This window comes from Kryptolebias marmoratus, linkage group LG2, assembly GCF_001649575.2.
Source record: "Kryptolebias marmoratus isolate JLee-2015 linkage group LG2, ASM164957v2, whole genome shotgun sequence".
Lineage (NCBI taxonomy): Eukaryota > Metazoa > Chordata > Actinopteri > Cyprinodontiformes > Rivulidae > Kryptolebias > Kryptolebias marmoratus.
In genome coordinates, this window is record NC_051431.1 from 24,630,930 (window position 1) to 24,645,135 (window position 14,206).

Below are 14,206 nucleotides of genomic sequence, written 5' to 3' on the forward strand. Positions count from 1 at the left end.
AGCCCTCCTTGGAGCTCAGGCGTACTTCACAGTAGAAACATCTTTCAGAGTTTAAATGAGTCGCAGAAAGTTGGACTTTATGTGACTGAACTGACATTTGTTGTCTTTAATGGTTTTTTACACAATCGCAGTTGAAGTTTTTACGAGTTCAGAAAGCTTTTTCCACTGAATTTTCAACTTCGAGTCTAATGATGTCACACTCTAACTTTTGAGCTGTCGAAACTTTCCGAAAACTTTTTCGCAAACTCTTCTTATTCCCACAAACTTTACACTTCTTACACACTTCTTCCAGCAAAACAGGCATTTCTGTCCTCTTTCTCTGAGTGTGTATCTCACTGCTATAGGACTTGTGTTTTGTTTTATTTCTCAATTCCCCCTCAGTGCAGACTGCACACATTCAGACTCTCATTGACTTTCATTGTATCTGAAAATTGAAAAATGGGAACATGTCATATCTCCTACATAAAACATTGTAGGCACACAGAAATCTGCACGTGTAATGTCCAGACAAGTAAAAACCAGCCATGGGGTACTTTCTGTGTCCTTTTGGTGCTGGTTCTAAGCTCGGATTACATCAGGAAGAGCATCCAGCGTGAAACTTGTACCAAAACAAGCATGCAGATCAGCAAATGTCCTACTGGGTCGAACAACAACCTTACCAGGTTGCTCAGCAGGGTGACGGTGGAAGTTGGACTTGCAGAGGATCTGCTGTGGCAACCCCTGATAGGGGAGCAGCCAAAAGTCAAAAAAGAATGACCCGACATGTCTGCCACTAATGGTTCAAGAAATCTTTCAATATTACTAATGTTTTTTTCCGCAGTAAAATAGCCCCAAATTACCATTGGGCTTCAGACAAGAAAGTTGATGGATGTTGGAATTATTGTATAAATCATAGTCTTCCATTATTTTCCAGAAACGTTTCAGTTCATCGCCCATCTGAACCTATAACGTCTCTGTGTTTCAGCTGCTCACCTCAGCTCCTCCTCAGACCTGTTGAACACTGCGCACAGCACCTGCCACGCCTCATCATCCTCTCCCACCGTTCCTGCAGGAATGTTATGAAAAGTAATCTGAGGCCTCCCACCCTCCTCTTCCTCATCCTCCCCCGGTCCACGTGCTTTTCTCCTCCACCTACTCATCTGTCCACCGGAGTGAGAGATGGGATGGGGGGATTAATACTCTTCCGCCCAAACCAAGCCTGGGAATGATGGATGGGCAGATGCAGGAATGGAAAGGAGGAGGAGAGGTAGATTAAAGGAGAGAAGTCTGGGGGTTCATAAATCCAAAATGGGGGGTGGGGTGGGGAGAGTGTTGGTGGTGGGGGACCTGCACCACATCAGGCTCTAATAAGATCTGCAAGAAATCTATGAGGAGGGAGACAGAGGTGCAGTGGAGAGGAGGGAGAGAGATGGGAGCGGTGTAATAGCATTAGATGTAATCTAATCATGGCAATAAGATGTGAATGGATGAGTGCAAGCATGGTGATTATGCAGAAGAGCGATGGTGGCGCGCTGATGAAGCTCTGAAGTGTGAGGACAGGCCACAGAGTTGGACATTAGATCAGCAGAGCTAAAGTCCTCAAGGGGGAGCGTTCTGCAGCAGAGAAAACATGAATGATTGGACTTTTTGTCAGATCTGGTCACTTTATCACAGCCGTTGGTGCAAAACAATCTGGTTTATGTATAAAAGAAAATGTGTTGATTTACGGAAGTCACTCTGTCATGGGGTGTCAGAGCCCCTTGGTGCACCGCCACGTGGAGGCCATCGCCGTGGTAAGTGCTGGTGTGCAGCCGTGACCTGACTCGGATCAGATAGAGTGCTCCTTCACCTCCCTCCTCTTCTTCACCTCCGCTTACACCTCATCCCCCTCCCAACCCCAAACTCCCCTCCATCCACTGGGGCCACATTTTTCATGGCCCAGCTGTCAGAGGGCCGTGATTGGTTGGCTCAGCAGACAGATACCCGATAGGCTCTGATTAATAGTTGAGGCCCAAGAACTTCCTCATTGATCAACAGGACAGGCTGCAGAAAGAGGAGGAGGAGGAGGAGGAGGGAGCAGTGGAGGGAGAAAAAGCATACCCTGTCGCTCTGCAAGTACTGGCTGATAATCCAGATAAGAGCTTTTGGTGTTTGTAGAAGTGTGTGTGTGTGTGTGTGGGTGTTTATGAGTGTGTTTGTTTACATGAGTAAGGAGATAAAAGTTGTCAGAGTTAAAGGCCTAGCATTTCTTGAAAGAATTAACCACTACCTTATATGCCAGAGTTTTAGACTGAGATCATCTTATGATAAGAATGAGTTGTAGCTGTTTTGGTCAAACCTTGAAAATAGTGTCATGCGTGATCTCATGCAATACTGCAAGATCTGTTAACGCTCAGAGTATGTGCTGAGGAGAACTCTCCGCTATTCCCACACCAAACTTGAGCTCAGTATTAATTGACTGAGTTACAGCCATTTTTCCATCCATCCATTTTTTTTACCTGCTTCTCCTTTTTGGATCCCGGGGAGCTGGTTCCTATTAGTTGAGATGCCCATATTGAATTGGGTTGTCCCCAGTTGAAGATGTACATACAGTAATTACCTGCTGAGAGTTTAATTAAAATCCATCCAGTGGTACATGAGATATTTTGTTAACAGACAGCGTTAACTCTAATATTTAATGCAAAAGTTCTAGGCAAAAATGATGTGCAATGTGTAGCATTTGGTTTATGCGTTGTGAATAACTCTCAGTCACCACAACACCAAGCTTTAGCTCAGTGTCTGTAAAAGTGACTCAGTTTTAGCCATTTATGTGTCCCAATGTCAAGTGATTGTTGCAGCCATCTTAAAATGGGTTGACTTCAAAAATTATTGACTTGTAGATGCTATCATCACTTTCAAAGAGTTTCATTAAAGTCCATCCAGTGGTTCATGAGATATTTTGCTTACAGACAAAAATAGATGACTTCAATAATTAATGGTTAAGTTTTCACAACAGACCATGTGCAATCAGTTACCATTTGGAGTATTAGGTGGGGATAAGTGTCCGCCACTACCAAACCACATTTTAGATCAGCATCTGTAAAACTGATTGTGTTATCATTTGTGTTTGTTAAGGTTGCTTAGCTGTAGCAGCCATCTTGAATGGGATTAACTCCAAAAGTTAATGTAATGACTTGTAGATGTACATCCAAATATTATTTTAGGAAAGTTTCATTAAAATCCCTCCTGTGGTTCATGAGATATTTTGCTAACACACACACACCCACATACACAGAGACGAAAGCATTGTCACCATTTTTCCTTTAGCGGCGGCCAATATAAAGGACGCAAATGGCTGTAAAAAAAGTGCTTCAGGTATCACCTTTTCTCCTGCCCCAGCTTCTCCCTGTGCAGAGGTGTGAGTTTCCAATGAGTGCCCTTTTAGTCTCAAAGTAAACAGACACATCATTCATTTCATCAGCAGCAAACGTCCTGAGTGTGTTATCAGAAACTCCACTATATCATATCTGGATTCTAGGAGAAATTTCTGCTCTGACGCCATAATGACGTAACTCATTTATTCAAATGTGCTTTTAATGTGATCAGTACCACATGCTTCTTTCTTAGATATGCGTGTGTGTGTGTGTGTGTTACAGTATTTATGTGTTTCTGTGTGTGTCCCCTCCTGCTGCTCTGTCCAGCCTCCAGTTGATTGATGATCTCCACTCCCACAGGGTCAGCAGGGTCATGACCTCCCACTTTTGACCCCCATGCTGAGAGGTTTACGCATAAACGTGCGCGCACAAACACACACACACACACACACACACGCACACACACACACACACAGAAACAGATGGCCTTGTGGACAACTGGTGCTCCTTCACCTTTCTCCCACAAACACATCCCATATCTTCATGATTTTTCTCACTGGTAAAATTACAACAACACAACTACGTCACATCCATGAACAAACCATGACAAAAGAAAAAAAAAGAAAAAACATTTTCCCTTTGGAAGAAAGCAAGTACAAAATAAAAAGAAATGTTCTGAATAGACTGTTTTATTGTTTTTAATTAAAAACAGAAGAATGACGCCTGTGAACTTTGGTTTTGAGTGTTTGAGGAGCAGGTTTCCTGCTGGTGCTGCAACATCACACCCTAGTGATAAGACAAGGGAACGACAGCTGATAAATGTGACATAAAAGAATGACTATCAGCTCCAAAAGATTAGTGAGCTGGAAGCAGACCCAAAACAATGTTATGTTTAGTGTTTAAGCAAAGAATCAACCAGTTCACACCTCAGAAATCTCTCCAGCTAAATCCACACATATTAACTGTTATTGATGAAACACAAAAAGTGGAAAAAGGAGGAAATGGAAAACGGAGAGAAGCATAAAGCGGAGGACAGATTATTAACTACATCTTATCGGTTTTAGAGGGCCTTGATAAGAGCTGATCAGGTTTTAAAGGAACTGGCTTGTTTCTTCTTCCCCAGAGCTGCTGTCCTCAACCAGCTGGCAACATGTTGCTCAATCTCCTGAGACGCAGAAAGACAGGAAAACAGTATTTAAAATCTCCAGAGATACCAGCTTTCGTTTGGTGTAGCGACTCATTTGTTGGCTTTAAAAGCCGAATTTACTGTAAGCAATTAATTCTTCCAGGGTTCCACAATTTCCTTGTTATTCCAGACTCAGCATTTTACATTTTCCTGTCAATGTTTTGGTCATTTCTGATGACTAGGTACAAATATTTACTGGTAATATTTATCATAAATTTACATTTTCTGTAAATTTACAAAAATCTTTACATTAGGGTCAGATTGTTATTATTTCTGTGCTCCAAAGGTTTTTTTAGAAACTGCATATAAAACATAGAAGGGTAAAAATGAGGCTCATTGTCTTAATAACAGTACTCAGGTCTTCTAATTGTTGCAGAAATTGTTATACAGATTATAACTGACAGTATACTTATTTATAAATTTCTAAATAATTGGAGAAAACACCACACTTTTAAAATGTTTAATTGGGAACTATACGATCATTTTGCTTTTATATTCTGTACATTTACACATTTAAAAGCTAAATCACTTTACAAAAAGTCTTTGTTCTGTGCATTCTTCCTTTAAATTTGGTTTATTCGTGCGTCTCTGAACGTTAATTCTTCCAAACCTTTGTTTTTCCGCAACAAGTAACTATTTATTACCTTTTGCTTATTCTGTTCCAACAGCAGCATCTTTATTTAAAGGAGTTTAAGGATTGTTTTTTGTTTTTAAATAAGGACAAAGTCAGTTATAATGGGCTCACATTAGCTGTGGCTGAACGTGAAAATGTATTTCTGAAGAGAACAGTGACATTTGCTGTTGTCTCATCTGTTCATTACACTAAAGCTATATTAGAAGAGCACTTTTTTAAATACAGTTTATGCACAGAGAGGCAGACAATAACAAATATTCAGACCTAATAGGGCTGAACTATATATCAAAAGTTATTCACATAATAATATTGCAAAGGGTTGCTTGATCTGCAATATGTGGCCTGTCAATATATTATATATTATTATCACAAGTGATGATCCAATGTTGGTATGATGTAGAAAATGTTAAGCCTCTCCTTCCAGTGATCATGCAGACTCACAGGCTGACAGGCTGACCCCGCTCCATGAGGGACATGTACAAACCTGTCTTGCTGTCCTGAGTGAGCGGCGGTCTGTGAGTCTCGGGCTCGACATGTCAGCACAGTGTGCAGTGTCCTTAATGAAAACTGTCCGCACCTCGTCTCCCTCCTCACTCCTGTCCCGGACCACTGACAGCTCCTTCCACGGGTCCACTCCTCCTGCGGGGATGGTGACACACACTTTAATAGTCCTGCTTTGCTGTTCTAGTTTCTGGCCATGTTACAATAAACAGCTCTCTTGTAGTTTTTGGCAGCTCAGAAAATAAAGGATTAAAGCTAAAGCCTGGTGTTTGATCTGCTTTCTGTTTAATCTCGTGTTTTTTGTGTCCGGTGAAACAAGTCCTACCGTTGACATAAAGAACCCTGCGAGTGCGTGGGTCGTCTCCTCCGTAGTAGCTGTTTGTGAAGGTGATGCGTGCAGGCAGGGAATGCTGGGAAATCCCAAACACCTTGGCACAGAGCTGAGTCTGAGTTTGCAGGGTTAACATCCCAGAGAATGGACAGGTTGTGGCCTCACAAGTCTGGTCTACAAACACACACGAAGGGAAGTTAGAGACGGTTTAATGAGTGTGTTTTGCTCTGTGTGTGTGTGTGTGTGTGTGTGTGTGTGTGTGTGTGTGTGTGTGTGTGTGTGTGTGTGTGCTGTACAGAAGCCAAACTCAGTGCAGGTCTGGTAGGTCCACTGTCTCTCAGCTCTTCTGCCGGAGTGGAGAGACGTGTCCATAAGATCTTTCACGGTTTTCTCATGAGAAACGTCCAGACATGGCTCATCAGTGGTGGAGCGGTAAATCTGCACAAATTTACACGTTAAAGAGGATCGAGAAGACACTTAACCCGAGAGGTACACCACTTTGCTTGAAAAGAGCCAGGTGCAGGGGGAGCAAAAGCCCTGTGGGAAATGGCTCGGTGGTGACATCTGGTGGTGATTCATGAACATTTCCAAAATGGAAAACGTCCAGGAGGGGTTTTCATACCTTTGACAGTTTAACAAGGTGACTATAGGCACCCATCTCTGCTTCATTTTCACCACTAGAGTTGGTCATAACATCACAGAGCTCACTGATAGACATGAGCACCCCCTCTTCATTATACTGCACTGTTCCCATTATGATGTCGGCCAAGTTTTGCATCAACTCCATCTGAGAAAGTGTGGTGACAGTGTTACGTTACACAAGATGTACTGATCTGCATTCTGTATCAGAACGGAATATATTAATAACGAGTCAAATGACATTAAATATTACAATATTAAAGAACAGGATGAAACTATAATTACTAAGTGAAAAAAAGACAGAGACAGACAGACAGACAGACAGACAGACAGACAGACAGATAGACAGACAGATAGACAGACAGACAGATAGACAGATAGATAGATAGATAGATAGATAGATAGATAGATAGATAGATAGATAGATAGATAGATAGATAGATAGATAGATAGATAGATAGATAGATAGATAGATAGATAGATAGATAGATAGATAGATAGATAGATAGATAGATAGATAGATAGATAGATAGATAGACAGATAGTGATTGTGACCAAACTGAGCAACCAACAGTAACCAAAAACAAAGAAAGCGTTCAACAAATAGCACCTAGTCGTGTATACTTAGTCTAAACTGAAACATAATCTGTGTAATATGTTCTGAGAGTCGATGTCTAAAACCTGTGGAGGTTTTGGAGAGATATAAATGCTCCAACATTCTTGGCCTATTTAGCTGATCTCATCCTGTGATTTTATCCAAAATATTCAGAAAAATAAGTTCCTGCAGCCATCGCTCTATTTTCTAAATGAAACTTCAAAGTCGTTTGTGTAATCATCCATGAACAGCAAAGGAGCATTTCAGACAATTTGAAGTGAAGTTTGGTGTAAAAGTTATGAACTATTAATGTCTTACCTGTTGTAGATAGCTTTTTGAACAACATTTTTGAGAAAAAGAAAGAAAAAGAGTTTCAGTCTGACAGGACTGACGAGGTAACAGCTAAGCCCGAAGTGGGTTGCTGTCATCTTAAACAGCTCCAATCTCAAATTTAATATGATTCACACAAACACTATTTTAAAAAACCTTTTCTGAAGTTACTCACAGCACACTTACAAATAACCACGAATTCCATGTAAATAACCATGCAATGCAAAAATGATATTTTTGTGACAGGTAAGATATTACAGGTTCATGACGTTTCCACAGAATCTCACTTCAAAATGACTGAACGATGCCTTTGAGTTCAAGCTCAACGTGCTTCTAAACTTAGCCTTGATCTAAAAACTAGTTATTTTTTAAAGTATAAAAGCCAGAGCTGTAACCTGATCATCAGGATTCTTAGGGTTCTGACAGCAACCAAAGTCTTTGGCCAGCTGGCTGGAGTTTCCACTCATCAGCGCTGCTTCAACAGCAGCAAATGCCTCCTGCACTTTAGCTCGACACTGGAGGAGGAGGACGAAATGGATGTTAGGACCAAAATACAGAGAATGTCAATGGATCATATAGGAAGCACCGTCAGGAAGCAGCTGTCACACCTTCTCTGATCCGCCAACCTCCTCGTTCATCAGACTCAAACCGACGACCTGCAGCAGAGGGGAAGACAATGAGTGAGGAGGGAACTCTAATTTATTAAGCATATCACCACTTGTGCTGCATGCACAAGGGAGAACACAGACGTCAAGCTCTTGAAATTATAATTGGAGAGTTTGTTCAAAGCTTAAAGACTTGTTACCACGTGAACACGGGCTGCATGCTTACATTGGTGTATGCAGAGAAGTCCAGCTTCGCCTCGACCGGAGCCGAAGAGGCCACGGCTCCGTACACCAGACTGGGAAACTGCAGATGGAGGCAGGGACAAAGGGTCACCAGTGAGCTAAAAATAAATCCACACACAGCATGTCGCACTCATGTTAAAACTGATGTCTGGTCTAATTTCTCACATGTGAAGTACCACTCAAAACCTTCTGAATTTATTAAAAAATATATATATTTTCTAAAATCTACAATGCTTTCTTTTTCTTTAAAAAAATAAAATGGCATTTGTTGGATTGATTGTCGGCAGAAAGCAGAGAACCACGTACAAAAACCGAAAACCTCTGTCTGTTTTTGATCTTTTCAGACTGGCAAAACGTCATTTTTATGAAGACAAGGCAAATCTGAGAAATCTGAGAAAACAGTTTCAATCGATGACCTGTGAGGAGAGCTAAATGAGTGTCTTACGTTGGCTGGAAGATAAATACCCACCAATCAGAGACAGACATCATATTGTTAAACATAAATCATTGTTATAAAGCTGCATGTATTTAAAATTAAAGTTACATGACTTTTTTAAGCATCATATAATAAATACAACTAGCTTTCTGAGAAAATGAATATTTGACTATACAGCAGTAAATAAGAAATATATGAATTAATAATGGTCAACACCTGGAAAAACATTTAGGAGGTGGATTTTTGTTAATTTCTTTTTATAGTTTTCCTTTCAGACTTCTCATATGGAGTCTAATAATTTAATGCATGTCTATGGTTTAAATTTAAACCACACGCTCAGTTGAAACAATTCTAAGTTGTAAAGAATTTAAGTTTGTTGTGATCTTCTCATAAAATATTGTCTTTCTACAGAAACAGATGATTGAGATCGTGGTGCCTCCTCATCCTCTCTTACCTATAACAAAGTTTCATTTCATTTTCCGGCACTGTTTTACGATGAATCTAATTTATTTTGCTCACCGCTGAGGGCAAAAGGATGATGGTTTTGCGAGTGTTTGTCTGTCTGTTAGCAAAATATCTCATGAACCACTGGAAAGATTTGAAGCGAATTCTCAGAGGGTAATCACTGGATGTACATCTACAGCTGGTTGACTTTTGGAGACACCGTAATTTAAAAAGTCCGCTACAGCTTAGCAACTGAAGCAAACACAAGATTGGCTAAAGTGCAGATATTTTACAGATATTGATTAAAAATTTGGTGAGGTAATAGCTGAGATCAATCCCCAACTTATACACCAAGCTCCAATTGTCCAATATCTGGTTGAAAAAAATTGTGATTAATTATCCATGTCAACTCTATCTGTCTGTGAGCAAAAAAATACCACAAACCACTTGACAAGTTTTAATGACACAGAAAGTAATTATAATGGGCTGTACCTCTACAACTGATTAACTTTTAAAGTTGACACAATTAAAGATGGCTGCGCCAACCAACTGATATTAGGAAACCCCAAAATAGCCGTGACTCCGCCAGTTTTACTTTACTTAGCTGAAGTTTGGTGTGGTAGTAGCTGAGAGTCATTCCTGATACATACTCTGAGCGCTAACACATCTCGAGATACTGCATGAGATCGTGCATACTGGTTTTTACAACCAAAACGAGTATAAAATTAGTTGTAAACAAAGAACAAAACGAGGCGTTCCTTCAAGGAATACTTTAACTATGTTGTCTTTTGTCTTTTATCATCCTGGCTTTAGGCGCGTGAAGCAGCACGTGTTTAGTGCAACACTGAATAACTCGAGGCATTCATGTACAAAGCCTCTGCCCCGCACCTTTCCTCTGAACCAGGCCGACAGGGCTCCAGAGTACGAGCCTCCAAAGCTGATCCAGGTGTTCCCGCCGCTCAGGTTGAAGCTCTGGCTGATGTACCGGTGAAATCCCGCCAAGTCAGCGAGCCTGAGGAAAAGGGGGCCAGGTAGTAGAAGTGTTCAGCGCATTCACAAACTGCAGATGGAAGAATCCACAAAATGTAGCGATAAAAAACGCTGAGGCGTGCATTAAAAAAAGAAAATTAAAACCGTGCGAAAGCTGCACGAGCAGAAGTGATTAATGAGAGAGAAGAGAGGAGGAACAGACTGACACGTTTATTAAGCCTCACAACTGTCTTCATTACGGCAAACACATGGACCACGAAGAAATAAAACTATAAACTGGAGTTAGCGTACAAAAGCACAACAAATGATACACTGGATAAAAAAAAACAACAACGATCGGACAAAAAAAGCTGCATGCAAGAAACATCTGCACACACACACACTAAGGCAGAGAGAACACTAACGCTTGCTGACTGCTCAGGTCAGCCAGGTTCTCCGTTTTTAGTCCATCAAGGTTGATGCTGTTGCCATAGAAACGATGTTCCACAGCCAGCAGCAGAGCGCCGTGTTCTTTAGCCATGGTAACATGATGACCTGGAAACATGTTTTTACCTCTGATATGATTTCAATGCACCAAGTGTGAGTATTCTCCACGAGAAGCACACGGGACAGGATTAGCTGTCGAATGTGCCTTGAGGTGACGACCAACACTTCCTACTTTAAGAAAAATCAGCAGTGCAGATGATTTCAATCCTTTTTTTTAATTTCATGTGCCACAGATCCCCCCCCCCACCCCTTACATGTTTGTATTAATTGAAATCAAATTTGAAAACAAGGATTAGACAACAGCCTGAAAAGGTTTCAGATGACATTTGACGATTTTAAATGATGTTTAAAGAATGAAAAATGATTTATTTATTCATGTTCTGCCAAATACCTGTCTTGTTATTTATTTTATGAGCTGCAATGTGCTGATGAAACACTAGCTGTGCTTGTCAGTGGATGGAAGTACAGATTACTGTAGCCGGTGTCGGAGATCTTCTGAAAATGGGCCTTACAGCAGACATGCAGTAAACTAACTGTCTGAAACATTAAATATAAACCTACAAACTACATTTTTTCTTAGTTTAGTCCAAATGAATTAGTATACAGGTTTAAATATGATGTGCTGTTGGTAATATGAGCGTGTGTATGTCTAATGGTTATCGGGTTGTTTTGGGTAATTGGTACTTAGTTTCTCATTCTGTCTTTTGTTCATATTTTAGATCGTTTTCAGTTATAGTTAATAGTTCATCTATTTCTGTTCATTTTTAGCTCTCTCTCCCTCATTGTTGTTCTTCTTTTGGTGTTTATAAGGCAGCTGGCAATTCAAGGTAAAGGTGAATCATCACCACCTACTGGACTGTGGTGTGGGACAGGAACCCACAGTTTTTCCTCAGTTTTCAGCTACATTCTCGCCTGTCTGCAATCTTTAATCAACCCACCTGCCATGCATTCATCTATCACCTTCCCAGTACTTCTACTCTTTGATTTTCTCAGTTCATCGTTAGGTCCTGACACGTCAGTCTGTTCCGTCTTGGTGTTTTGTCACGCGCACTTTTTTTTTTTTGCTTCATTAAATAATTTGCTGAATTATACCTGCCTGTTTCCCAACAACTGCTGCATATTTTAAAGCTGTTCCGATACGTTTTACCTGTAAATCAATGAAAGGTGACCTTACGTTTTTCCGTTTGTCTGTGTTGTTTCTCAAGCTTGAACTTTTGTTTCACAGCTTTCTGCTAGCGTGTTTTAGCACGTTGTCACTTCCATCTGATCACATGTTAACACTTTGTCAGAAGGCCTTAAAGGTAACGATTTAACCTAGACTACAACAGATGAAATTGACATTTGTATTTTGTGATGAAATGTTTTAGTTTAGTTTGGGGATCCCTTTTTTGGGTTTATGTACTGTTCAATTGGGTCCAGACAAACATGACCTATGAGGTTAGAACAAAATGAGTTTAAATCCCCTTTTTGAAAACTACATCAGAATCCACACTGCCCTTATCTACCAGGTTTGAGTCTTGAAATGTCACCCACTGAGAACATTTGGCAACAATCTCATAGGACGCACTGGGATTCACTGACTACCTCGCAAATGGCTCAAATAAGGTGTAAAATGTGGTGGTTGTGGTGACAGGTGTAAATGCAAAGCATGTCGTTTTGAAAGCACTGTATGAGGAGGTGAAGCCACATGTGCACAACGCTGCATTTCACTGTACCTGTCAGAACATCAAACTCATAGATGGGCCCTTCTCCACCAATGAAGAGAAACACTGGACCATCGGGACGCTGCCAGTATGCCTCATTCACGAAGAATCTCTGAATTACAGACAGACGTGGTCAGAAAAAGACTTTTAACTTTCAGGTGAAATAAAAACTAATCTGTCAACACTGATGGGCACCAGTCTACACAGCTGTAACGAGACTGTCTTATTTCTTTACATGTGTTCCTGCTTTTCTCATGTCTTTTGGATCGACTTAATTTCTATGTTTTTATGTGAAGAAAGTTTAGTTTTATTGATGACTTTAGTTTAAAAAAAAAACAACCAAAAAACAAGGACTTGGTTTGTAAAAGAGCCTTTACAGAGACAGCCTCAGTATAAAGTAACGGCGCCATTGTTCTAACATGCACCATTGGTTTTTGTGCTGTCCTTGTTAAATAAATCTAAACTATCTGAACCATGATGGACACATTTCACATTTTGTTTCCCATATCTTTCTTTAAAAGAGCAAACTGAAGCTGCATTTTCAGGTTTGCACTGATGGGAAATGGTGATAATCAGTCAAGATTTTTTTTTCACCCCTTCCCCAAGAGTTGCAGTAGTTAATTATAATTGTTTTAATGTGGCCTCCTTTGTGATTTGTGCTCCAAAAACAGTTTATAATGTACGCGCTTCTTTTCCCACGTCACTGTATAAGATGGCTTACTCGTCTGTACCTGAGGGAAGGTGTTCATGTCCTGCCGGTTGAAGTGGTCGAGCGGCTGATAGATACGGGCCTCCCTCACATGTTGGAGAGGCTGATGACCCCTGGCCTCGAGAGTCAGGAGAAACTTCTTGTTGTTCTCCAGCTGGAAATCACGAACGCGCTCTTTGATTTTCTGCAAAATCCGCCCGGCTGACAAAAAAAAAAAAGAGAAAAAGAGGCAAAGACACAAAGAAAAGTGAGCTAAATGGTTTGAAGTCAACAAATCAAGGCATAAACTGTACCATGGCATGAGTTTCTCATGTTAATCTACTCACCGGAATCATCAAGAAGCAGAAGAACAAGACACCAGCTTTGTAAGAGAAGCATCTTTAACCTCATCACAATGCTTCAATTCAGATTTGCATTTGTAGTGAGTGAGACTCTGGAGGATTGGGTCCTTATCTAGCTGCTGAAAGGGGGCAGCTCTCCACCTTCACTGTAACTGGAGCTGTGTACCGCCAAGATCTGCAAATCACACTTCATTTAAACTGAGTGAAACAGCATGTGTTTGGAGTCTGTTTCTGCGTGTCTGAAACAGAAAGAGTGAATGAGCTGCTCAGCATAACAGAGCATCAACTCGATGATGCAATTAGATATTCTTGCTTTCTAATGGCTTTTATTTGGGGGGTAGTGTTTAGTTACGAGACCAGCCCGGGCTATTCCCGCTTCTCCATCTGCCTCGGTGTATACCTGCTCTAAGAGACACTGTCCTCTAACACAGTGTTTCCAAACTTTTCACCTTTTGTCCAACAAAATAAAAACTAGAGAACCTTGATCTCTACCATTGCTGGTTCAACGACAAACCATTTAACAGAGAGCCTCGCCAACATTATATCATTATTTTTTCATTTATATTGCTCTTTTTATCACCTTGTAACAGTTAACGCTGAATATGACATCATCAGTTATTACCTCCGCCAAGGAGGTTTTGTCTTCAGTAGATTATGTCTGTTTGTCTGTGTACAAGATTAATGCAAAAAGTTATGAACAG

The 14,206-nt window shown here is 40.6% G+C and overlaps 1 protein-coding gene across 1 annotated transcript; it reads right to left on the minus strand.

Moving 5' to 3' along the window:
* Nucleotides 1-3,326: 3,326 nt before the first annotated feature.
* On the minus strand, nt 3,327-13,834 carry LOC108250370 (thymus-specific serine protease). The gene is made up of 13 exons (XM_017440225.3): nt 13,491-13,834; nt 13,187-13,365; nt 12,468-12,567; nt 10,671-10,800; nt 10,165-10,288; nt 8,380-8,457; nt 8,157-8,204; nt 7,944-8,063; nt 6,607-6,771; nt 6,281-6,422; nt 5,979-6,158; nt 5,637-5,791; nt 3,327-4,497 (listed from the first exon to the last, which is right to left on the minus strand). The coding sequence occupies exons 1-13, from the start codon at nt 13,552-13,554 to the stop codon at nt 4,417-4,419; spliced, it is 1,566 nt and encodes a 521-aa protein (XP_017295714.1). The 5' UTR covers nt 13,555-13,834; the 3' UTR covers nt 3,327-4,416.
* Between the last annotated feature and the right edge of the window lie 372 nt (nt 13,835-14,206).

Bases quoted from the DNA above. Each gene is read 5' to 3' on its own strand.
- LOC108250370 (XM_017440225.3), bottom strand. From the start codon at position 13,554: ATGAGGTTAAAGATGCTTCTCTTACAAAGCTGGTGTCTTGTTCTTCTG. The intron at 10,801-12,467 runs GTACAGTGAAAT...ACATGTTTCCAG, and splicing joins TGAGTTTGATGTTCTGACAG to GTCATCATGTTACCATGGCT. The intron at 5,792-5,978 runs GTAGGACTTGTT...CCATCCCCGCAG, and splicing joins CAGGGTTCTTTATGTCAACG to GAGGAGTGGACCCGTGGAAG.